The 11,311-nt window shown below is 42.7% G+C and overlaps 2 protein-coding genes across 2 annotated transcripts; both read left to right on the forward strand.

Moving 5' to 3' along the window:
* Nucleotides 1–4,744: 4,744 nt before the first annotated feature.
* Nucleotides 4,745–5,682, forward strand: LOC140546372 (histone H2A-like). The gene is made up of 2 exons (XM_072669561.1): nucleotides 4,745–5,127; nucleotides 5,562–5,682. The coding sequence occupies exons 1-2, from the start codon at nucleotides 4,745–4,747 to the stop codon at nucleotides 5,680–5,682; spliced, it is 504 nt and encodes a 167-aa protein (XP_072525662.1).
* A 55-nt stretch (nucleotides 5,683–5,737) lies between these two features.
* LOC140546603 (histone H3-like) lies at nucleotides 5,738–6,328 on the forward strand. The gene is made up of 2 exons (XM_072669986.1): nucleotides 5,738–6,125; nucleotides 6,303–6,328. Exons 1-2 carry the CDS (start codon nucleotides 5,738–5,740, stop codon nucleotides 6,326–6,328), a joined length of 414 nt encoding a protein of 137 aa, XP_072526087.1.
* Nucleotides 6,329–11,311: the final 4,983 nt, after the last annotated feature.

Below are 11,311 nucleotides of genomic sequence, written 5' to 3' on the forward strand. Positions count from 1 at the left end.
TAGGTTCAGAGCTAGACTTTTGATGTAGAGAGTTGAAGCAAGGCAAAAGGACAAGGGTAGAGTAAATAAAATAGTATGGCGGTCAAAGGCCTCAGGTTTATGATGAAGGTGGATTGAGTTAAAGTGACCGTGAGCTTAGGCCTTTGCCTTAGGATACAAAGGAAGATTCAGTAAAAGTAAAACAGTTTCAACATAAGCCATCAGCCTGATGTTTTGGATACACATGGCCTCGGCCTACTGAGGAATGCACATCTAAGTAGAAAGGTCATGACTGCATGGAATGGGTTAAATGAAAGTAAAAGTTTAAAAATAATTATTTGGTGTGTTGCTTAGTGAGATAGAGGGAAGGATGGGGTTAATTTGTTTTAGGACAAGAATGAGATTGGAGTTGTTTCATGTGAGGGGTTCGAATGAGGATGGAGTGATTTTGTATAATGGTTGGAGGAAGGATGGGGTTATTTCATTTTAGGGTTGGAGAGAGAAGGTGGTGGGGTTTGTATTAGAGTATGAATGAAAATGGGTTATTTTATTTTGGGGTTAGACGGCGGATGGGGTTATTTTGTTTCATTGTTAGAATGCTGTTAAGGTTATGTTGTACTAGGTGAAGAGGGAGGACAGAGTTATTTTGTATTAGGACTACTTGGTTGGGTCACAAAAAGATGAATTTGGTTGAAGCCTTAGGTTAATGGTGAGATTCGAGCGAGCAAGAATAGGTTCAGAGCTAGACTTTTGATGTAGAGGGTCGGAGCAAGGCAAAAAGACGAGGGTAGAGTAAGTAAATTTAGGTAGCGTAAGTAAAAAAGTATGGCGGTGAAAGTGTGTTTAGTGCAGATGTGATCTAGGAAGAGTGAGTAACAGTAGCTTTGTAAACGAGGCCTCAGGTTTATGATGGAGGTGGATTGTGTTAAAGTGACTGTGAGCTTAGGCCTTTGCCTTAGGAAGGTTCAGAAAAAGTGAATTTCAACATTGGCCATCAGCCTGATGATTTGGATACACATGGCCTCGGCCTACTGAAGAATGCACATCTAAGTAGAATGGTCATGTCTGCATGGAATGGGTTAAATGAAAGTAAAAGTTTAAAAATAATAATTTGGTGTGTTGCTTATTGGGATAGAGGGAGGGATGGGGTTAATTTGTTTTAGTACAAGAATGAGATTGGAGTTGTTTCATGTGAGGGGTTCGAATGAGGATGGGGAGTGATTTTGTATAATGGTTGGAGGAAGGATGGTGTTATTTCATTTTAGGGTTGGAGAGAGATGGTGGTGGGGTTTGTATTAGAGTATGAATAAAAATGGGTTATTTTATTTTGGGGTTAGACGGCGGATGGGGTTATTTTGTTTCATGGTTAGAATGATGTTAAGGTTATGTTGTACTAGGTTAAGAGGGAGGACAGAGTTATTTTGTATTAGGACTATTTGGTTTGGTTCACTAAAAGATGAATTTGGTTGAAGTCTTAGGTTAATGGTGAGATTTGAGCGAGCAAGAATAGGTTCATAGATATTTTTTTGATGTAGAGGGTTTGGAGCAATGCAAAAGGACGAGGGTAGAGTAAGTAAAATAGTATGGCGGTCAAAGGCCTCAGTTTTATGATGAAGGTGGATTGAGTTAAAGTGACCGTGAGCTTAGGCCTTTGCCTTAGGACACAAAGGAAGGTTCAGTAAAAGTGAGTTTCAACATAAGCCATCAGCCTGATGATTCGGATACACATGGATACACATGGCCTCGGCCTACTGAGGACTGCACATCTAAGTAGAATGGTCATGACTGCATGGAATGGGTTAAATGAAAGCAAAAGTTTGGTGTGTTGCTTATTGAAATAGAGGGAAGGATGGGGTTAATTTGTTTTAGGACAAGAATGAGATTGCAGTTGTTTCATGTGAGGGGTTCGAATGAGGATGGAGTGATTTTGTTTAATGGTTGGATGAAGGATGGGGTTATTTCATTTTAGGGTTGGAGAGAGAAGGTGGTGGGGTTTGTATTAGAGTATGAATGAAAATGGGTTATTTTATTTTGGGGTTAGACGGCGGATGGGGTTATTTTGTTTCATTGTTAGAATGATGTTAAGGTTATGTTGTACTAGGTTAAGAGGGAGGACAGAGTTATTTTGTATTAGGACTATTTGGTTGGGTCACAAAAAGATGAATTTGGTTGAAGTCTTAGGTTAATGGTGAGATTCGAGGGAGCAAGAATAGGTTCATAGATATTTTTTGATGTAGAGGGTTTGGAGCAATGCAAAAGGACGAGGGAAGAGTAAGTAAAATAGTATGGCGGTCAAAGGCCTCAGTTTTATGATGAAGGTGGATTGAGTTAAAGTGACGGTGAGCTTAAGCCTTTGCCTTAGGATACAAAGGAAGGTTCAGTAAAAGTGAGTTTCAACATTAGCCATCAGCCTGATGATTTGGATACACATGGCCTCGGCCTACTGAGGAATGCACATCTAAGTAGAATGGTCATGACTGCATGGAATGGGTTAAATGAAAGCAAAAGTTTAAAAATAATAATTTGGTGTGTTGCTTATTGGGATAGAGGGAGGGATGGGGTTAATTTGTTTTAGTACAAGAATGAGATTGGAGTTGTTTCATGTGAGGGGTTCGAATGAGGGTGGAGTGATTTTGTATAATGGTTGGAGGAAGGATGGGGTTATTTTATTTAGGGTTGGAGAGAGAAAATGGTTATTTTCTATTAGGGTTAAAATGAAAAATGGGGTTTTAGGGTTTAAATGAGCTTGGGTTTATTTTGTATTGGGGTTAGAGTGAAGGTGCAGTTATTTTGTATTAGGCTTGAAAAAGGGCATCATTGTTTTATGTTATGTTTAGAAGTTAGAAGTTTTGTCTTTTTTTTTTATTTTATTTTGTTTTTTGTGTTTTAGGGTTGGGGGGGTGTATGCAGTTATTTTGTGTTAGGGTTATTATGAGATTTTTGGCTATGGTATATTGGGTGTGTTACGAGTGCGTATTAGGGGACCTATGGAGAGCCGTTCCGAGTGTGGAAGCGCCGGTGACAAAGACGCATCGACGGTGGAAGTCATACTGCGCACACACGGCAACACTGTGCTTTACACACTCCTCAAGGTCGCCTCGCACGACGAGCAAAACAACGCACCCACGTCTCGGATGCCCAGCACGCTCTCGCCGAGGCTCTCCTCCAACGCACCGGATAACACTCGCCCAGTTCGTGGCACCTTTTGTCGCCGTTTTCCACCGATTAGCACGCCAAATGCGCCGCCGCCCGTTCGGCACGCCGGTAGCGTGGCACGCTTCGGTGAGCGCCGTATCAAACGCGGCGTCGTTACGCTGCCCTTCCCGTCTTCTCAACACACGGTGGAGCCTCTCGGAGACGAAAGAGCATTTCTACGCTCGCCAAGTTGAGCTTTCGCCCATATTTCGCTCGACAAACGCCGAGAGAAAACACAAGTGCGAGACCGTCGCTGCCACACGGCTTTGCGGCATCGAGCGAGTTGAGTCTACAACGTTCTCATGTGGCTTTTAAGGGCCGGCCCCCTCGCTGCAGCGGGAGGCTCTACAGAACGCTGCAGCAGTTTGTGCTCACTCGCGCTCACAGCAAAGCAGAACAATGGCAGAAGTCGCTCCAGCCCCAGCCGCCTCGGCGCCCGCCAAGGCCCCCAAGAAGAAGGCCGCCGCCCGCCCCAAGAAAGCCGGCCCCAGCGTGGGCGAGCTCATCGTCAAGGCCGTCTCGGCTTCCAAGGAGAGGAGCGGCGTGTCTCTCGCCGCCCTGAAGAAAGCCCTGGCTGCCGGCGGCTACGACGTCGAGAAGAACAACTCACGCGTTAAGCTCGCCGTCAAGAGCCTCGTCACCAAGGGCACTCTGGTGCAGACCAAAGGCACCGGCGCGTCGGGCTCTTTCAAGCTTAACAAGAAGCAGGCCGAGGCAAAGAAGAAGCCGGCCGCCAAGAAACCGGCACCTAAAGCTAAGAAGCCGGCCGCCAAGAAACCAGCCGCGGCCAAGAAGCCCAAGAAGGTAGCAGCCAAGAAACCCACTGCGGCTAAGAAATCCCCCAAGAAGGCCAAGAAGCCCGTCGCGGCCGCTAAGAAGGCAGCGAAGAGCCCCAAGAAGGCCAAGAAGCCGGCGGCTCCCAAAAAGGCGACCAAGAGCCCAAAGAAAGCCAAAACGGTCAAGCCTAAAGCAGCTAAGCCCAAGGCGGCGAAGGCGAAAAAGGCTGCCCCTAAGAAGAAGTAAACAGTAACGCCGTTTACCTTCATGTCTTGTTTCTCTATTCAACGGCTCTTTTAAGAGCCACCCACAGTTTCATAAAAAAACAGCTTTTTTCCCCCCTTGTTACTGCACAATGAATTGATTGTTAAAAAAAAAAAAAAACACTCAACAACACAAAAATAGCTCTCATTAGTTTCCCCACACAATAATTATATATGATCAATATATATATTTTTTTGGTTTGGTCATACGTGTTACATTTGAGCGGGAAAGGGAAAGGAAACGCGGGGCACGAGTGGGGGTAAATGTTTCTTTCTTTAACCCGTTTTCTTTCTTCCTTTCTTTCTCTCTCTCGCTCACACAGACACACAGCACGAGAGGAGGAGGGAGTCGGGTAGGAAAGCGAGCAGAGGTGGGAGGACGCTAGAGTCTGACGGCGGAAATGCGATTGGCTGTTGGTGCGCGTAGCTTTTAGCCAATAGGACCGTAGGCGATTTTGCTATATCAACGGCGCTCGTTGGCCGGCGTGCATTATTTCAGCTTTGTTCGACGAACACGACTGACGCGAATCATGAGTGGAAGAGGCAAAACCGGTGGTAAAGCTAGGGCCAAGGCTAAGACTCGTTCGTCCCGCGCCGGACTGCAGTTCCCAGTTGGCCGTGTGCACAGGCTCCTGCGTAAAGGCAACTACGCTGAGCGGGTCGGCGCCGGCGCTCCCGTCTACTTGGCCGCCGTCCTGGAGTATCTCACCGCTGAGATTCTCGAGTTGGCTGGCAACGCCGCCCGCGACAACAAGAAGACCCGTATCATCCCCCGTCACCTGCAGCTGGCTGTTCGTAACGACGAGGAGCTGAACAAACTGCTCGGAGGAGTTACTATCGCCCAAGGTGGTGTGCTGCCCAACATTCAGGCTGTACTGCTGCCTAAGAAGACCGAGAAGACTGTGAAGACAAAGTAAATTGGCGCTCTCCGTTGATTTATCTATACACAAAGGCTCTTTTAAGAGCCACCCATTTTTTCTAAGAAAAGTGCTGCTCCTTTACAAACAACACTACATATTCTTCACGTGATTTCCAGCTGCATAAAAAAATAATAGCTTTATGAACCGAGTTATTATATAAACACACTGCCATGCAATACACAATTGCCCTTTTTCATATATTTCACGTACTGAGATCAACACCCTATGCATATGTGCATGTATACACACATTCTCTCGCTCTCTCTCTCTCACACACACACACACACACAGTGTGTTTAATGTTCGCTGTAATGTACAGTACATTGATTAGTTTGATCATATTATTGTTCTTATTATTATATATTCTTTTAATGCTTTTTTTTCCTTTGTTGTTTTGTGTTACAGGAGCCCGCCGTTTTGCTTTTAGGTTTGAAAAGAAGACGCCCAATAGTGTGTCACCGACGCATTGCCGGCCGCCCAATGGGAAACAGACAACTTCAAGACGCCCAATGAGCGGCAAGCGGCTTGAAAGCTTAAAAGCCATGTGAAGCGAGCAAGAACTCATTCTCTTTCTTTTCCCCGAGAGGAGCAGAGTTCAACGCGATGGCAAGAACCAAGCAGACCGCCCGTAAGTCCACCGGTGGCAAGGCCCCGAGGAAGCAGCTCGCCACCAAGGCTGCTCGCAAGAGCGCCCCAGCCACCGGCGGCGTGAAAAAGCCTCACCGTTACAGGCCCGGCACCGTGGCTCTGAGGGAGATCCGCCGCTACCAGAAATCTACTGAGCTGCTGATCCGTAAGCTGCCCTTCCAGCGCCCAGTGCGTGAGATCGCTCAGGACTTCAAGACTGATCTCCGCTTCCAGAGCTCCGCCGTCATGGCCCTGCAGGAGGCTAGCGAGGCGTACTTGGTGGGTCTGTTTGAAGATACTAACCTGTGCGCTATCCACGCCAAGAGAGTCACCATCATGCCTAAAGACATCCAGCTGGCCCGCCGTATTCGCGGAGAGCGCGCTTAAACAGAGCGCTTCGACGTTTACCTGAAATACCCAACGGCTCTTTTAAGAGCCACCTACCCGTGTCCGCGCCGAAACAGCAAATGTCCGCCTCACCTCGGTGTTGCGTTTATATAATGTAAGGCTATTATGACGCGTGCGCTTCTAAATTCCATAGGACTGAGCGAGCGAAACCAGCCGTGAGACAGTGGTTGTGAAGATTAGGGAAAAAAAACAACTTCTATATGTGTGTCTATATATATATATAACGTTTTGTACTACATTTCACATCAAAATCGCCATATTTAACGTGTTTTAATACATATGAATACTTTTCTTTTAATACCTATCAATATGTTTATACATATTTAATAGTTTGGAAACAGTTCATTCACCCCAGCAGAAAGTAGAAGCCACTGCCCTTTCAGTAGAACACTACACTTTACACTATGTAATGTTTAGGCCGGTTTTGGCCTATTACAAACGGCATTAGTCATGGATGGAGCGTAGATCCCACCGCGTGGTGAAACTATACAACTGCAAGCACAGTTTCAGAGAGCAATGTATGTGTATATTCATATAATGAGAGCTAGATTTGGGGTACTTACGTTTCATACATATGCAACATGAGTTTGATTGCATAGAGAGTAAGCGAGACCAGCTGTGTTGTTTGTGCTTGCTTTTAGGGCAGCAGTAAAGGAGGTAAGTGTATAGTCCGGAGAGGAATGTTTGTTTGTTTGTTTGTTTTTAATCTCTTTCAATACCTCTACCAGAACAAGGCATGTCTAACTCTAAAAAATTATATGTTTACTCTATATGTTAACTCTATAAAATTCATGTTTCCCGTCACATTGTTTGTAAAATTAACCCAGATCAGCGGGAAAAACGCCAAAATTAAATGAATGTTGAGTCAGTATTGTTTTGTGCTATACTTCAAAAATTACCTTATTTAGTACAGTCTAGCTTGTCTGGAAGTATAACCCTTGAAGTATGGAGCAAATTAAATGAACCTTCCCAGCACATGTAAAATGATCATTAGAGAAGCCTAGGGAAAAGAAATAGTGAATAAATACTGGCAGGGGTAAAGTGTTTGTCCTGCCTAGGATGCACCCGGTTATGTAATAGAGAGTAGAAGCCTTTGAGCCTTGAGTACAGTAGTGCTCTTCTGTGTGGTGAATAGAAGGGCTTTTGGAAGTGCTCATTGCAAACGACCACCGTTGTTTTGGGATCATGGGCATATATGTCATGGATGGAGCGTGGATGCCATCGTGTGGTCAAACTAGGCAAATGCAAACGTTAACTAACTAGATTTATTCGTGTGAATGTTACAGCTTTTTCATTTGATAGATGGTTGTGAACTCCAGTACGTCTACTAAGTCATTTGTATTGCGGTGTTATTTTGGTTAGTGTTTTTTAAAGTACATTTTTAAAAATGTTTCTATTGAAGCATACTTCAGTTCAGGGCATTTTAGAAGCCAGCATGGTTACCAGTTCTCATGCTGCCAGGCAATGAAATGGAAACTTAATTTAGGGCAATTTTATACACATTAAATATGATTGTTAACTGCACCAATAAATCTAAAAAGTAATTACATGTCTTGTGGGATGATTGTCGTTTGGGCTTGGGTTTCATTTTAACAATATGCTAACGATAAAGTCGGACAGAAGGAAAAAAAAAACAAAACAAAACAAAAAAAAACCCTCCAGACCGTATAACCTCCTTCCACAACTAGATAAAATGTCTTGTTTTGAAGAATGCTTGATAGAAGCTGTCTTTAATGAAGGCACTGTATTAGCCATCATGACAACCAAACAGCATGCAGTTAGGTAAAATTCACTCACTGCTAGAAGCCTTTGAGACAAATTGTAGAGTAGTGCACTTCTATGTAGGACCTTTGTTTCCTTCTCTTTAGAGCCCTTAAACTCTGTGTATCAGTTTATATTGAGGTTCCCATAATAATCATAAATCAATAAAGAAAACCGCTCATCTGCTATCAAGACCTGACTGAGGAGCTGGAGGCCAGTGAAGCAAAGCTAAAATATGGAAAAGCATACGCACCCTGCAAGGTTTCGGTCAGAGACTTTCTTCAAGGCATAGGTAAGTAACAAATGAATACAAAAAACTCTTTCTCCTCTTTCTGATTTTGCTTCTTTAAATGTCTGCATGGACCAAAAAATCAAAAAGATGAATTGTTTTATATTTTGCAGATTTACATTTTGACCACCAGATGGCATCCACGCTCCATTCACGTACTACGACCACAGACTTAAAGCTTAGCCCTGAAACTCCATCAGAAGCCTAAGGGGTAGGTCTAGCCAAACTGCTTCCACTCACCCAGACTTCATCATGAGCTCTACACTTACTTTGCTTACCACAATGTCTTTCCATATTTCTTTATCATCCACTAACTGCAACATATGGTAAAAGCAACATTACTTAAAGCAACATTAACTCCCTCTGTGTTTATCTAATCTAACATGACTTTTATTAGAAGATGTAAAACGAGCCTGAGAAATCCAAGGGGTAAACATGTAGTTTTAGTTGGCCTCATTAGGAGCTTTTCCCTTGTATGCAATAATATACCATTTATTCGATTTGTGTTTGATCTTTCTTTCTTTAAATGTCTCTGTGGACACTATATCTTTAAGTTGTAGTGTATTAGATCAACGACTACAATTCCCATGATGCCTAACTAAAGATGGTCTCTGACCAAAACCTTGCCAATTAAAATTGACTCATCTGCTATCAAGACCTGACTGAGGAGCTGGAGGCCAGTGGAGCAAAGCTAAAATATGGAAAAACATACGCACCCTCAAAAAAAAATTAACCTGCATGGTTTAGGTCAGAGACTTTCTTCAAGGCATAGGTAAGTAACAAATGAATACAAAAGTTCTAACAAAAGTTTATCAACAGCCGACCGTACTGCCTCCTCCCTTGTAAGTTAGCTTCTCTGCTATTTAAATGTAACTCTTTCTCCTCTTTCTGATTTTGCTTCTTTAATTGTCTCCGTGGACAAGAAATAAATAAATAAATCAATAAATAAATCAATAAATAAATAAAAAATTGCAAGATTAATTGTTTTACATTTTGACCACACGATGGCATCCACGCTCCATTTACGTACTATGACCACAGTCTTGAGGCCTAGCCCTGAAACTCCATCAGAAGCCTAAAAGACTTGACTAGAGAAGTGCACTTCTGTGTAGTGTATACAGTGTAAGGGATTTAGGAAGTGCCCAATTGCAAACGTCACCGTTGTTTTGGGATCGTGGATATATGTCATGGATGGAGCGTGGATGCCATCGTGTGGTCAAACTCGCAAATGCAAACGCTAACAACATAGATGTATACGTGTATGTGTGTGAATGTTACAGCTGTTACATATGACAGATGGTTGTGAACTCCAGTAAGTCTACTAAGTTCTACCAAGGAACTTTTGGGCATTTTAGTAGCCAGCAGGATAACCAGTTGTCATGCTACCAGGCAATGAAATGAAAACTTATTTTAGGGCACCGTAATTTTGTTTGGGTTTTAACAATATGCTAATGATAAAGTAGGGCAGAAGAAAACAAAATACTCAATACTGTATTATCTCCTTACAGATCTTAGTAAAGTGCCTTAAATAAAGAGTGCTTCTATCAAGCATTCTTTAACTAAAGACATTTTATCATCAGTTAGGTAAAAAGCCAACAATTCTCTCATTAAGAGTCAAACTGTAGAGTAGTGCAGTTCTATGTAGGACCTTTGTTCTCCTCCCCTTAGAGCCCTTAAATTCTATGTTGTATGGTTATGTGTATGTATGTATGCATCAGGTTATATTGAGGTCAACATAATAATCATAAATCAATAAAGAACACCGCTCTGCTATCAAGACCTGGCTGAAGAGCTGGAGGCAAGTGGGGCAAAGCTAAAAATTGGAAAGCGGATGCACCATCAGCGCAAAAAATCATTTTAACCTGCAAGGTCAGAGACTTTCTTCAAGGCATAGGTAAGTAACAAATTAACACAAAAGTGCTAACAAAGGTGTATCAAAAGTCAGCCGTACTCACTTGTGAATTAGCTTTTTTGTGCTTCTCAAATTTAACTCTTTCTCCTCTTTCTGATTTTGCTTCTTTAAATGTCTCTGTGGACCAAAAAAAAAATATGTATTTTTTATATTTTGCAGATTTACATTTTGACCACCAGATGGCATCCACGCTCCATTCACGTACTACGACCACAGTCTTAAAGCTTAGCCCTGAAACTCCATCAGAATCCTAAAGGGTAGGTCAAGCCAAACTGCTTCCACTCACCCTGACTTCATCATGAGCTTTACACTTACTTTATATCACCACAATTTCTTTATCATCCACTAACTGCAACATATGTCTAAGGCTTTATCATCCACTAACTGCAACATACTTTGCTTTCCACAATTTCTTTCCTTCCTTTCTCTTCCACTAACTGCTAACCAATATGGCTGTTATTAGAAGATGTATAGTGGAAACCTGAGGAATCCAAATGGTGTGGGTTTAGTTTAAGTTGGCCTCAATTTACTTTATGTGCAAAAATATTAAAGTGGTGGTTTGTGAGAGAGAGAGAGAGAGAGAGAGAGAGAGAGAGAGAGAGAGAGAGAGAGAGAGAGAGAAAGAAAGAGAGAGAGAGAGAGAGAGAGAGAGAGACATGCATTTGTAGACATATGGCTTGCTTTATGCATACTCATTCATTCTGACAGAAAATACAAACCCTGTACTGGTTTGTGTGTTTCTTTAAACGTCTTTATATCAATGTGTCAATGACACGATTTGTCTTTATCCTGTAGTGTCAAGATCAAGGACTACAATTCCCATGATGCCTAACTACAAGTTCGATAGATGACGTTTTATTGATTATCTATCTATCTATCTATCTATCTATCTTCATCTAATGATGAAATCCGATAACTGCACGTCCAGTCACAGTAAAAAGTAAACCGTGTGCCATGGTGTACAGTAGTGGGGTGATCTTCGTGGGTGCTTGTTTTATGCTTGCAAGGTCGTAACCCTAGTACTAAATAGCCATTTATGTGATTTATATTCAGGTGCATTGAGGAAGGACTAATTTTGTCATGTGTGTGTGTGTGTAATAAACGCTGCGCACGTTAGAATGGCGTGATGTAGTGTGACTTTGTTGTATACGAGACCGAGGCGCACATGGCGACAGCCATC

Source organism: Salminus brasiliensis, chromosome 24, assembly GCF_030463535.1.
Source record: "Salminus brasiliensis chromosome 24, fSalBra1.hap2, whole genome shotgun sequence".
In the NCBI taxonomy this organism is placed as follows: Eukaryota; Metazoa; Chordata; class Actinopteri; order Characiformes; family Bryconidae; genus Salminus; species Salminus brasiliensis.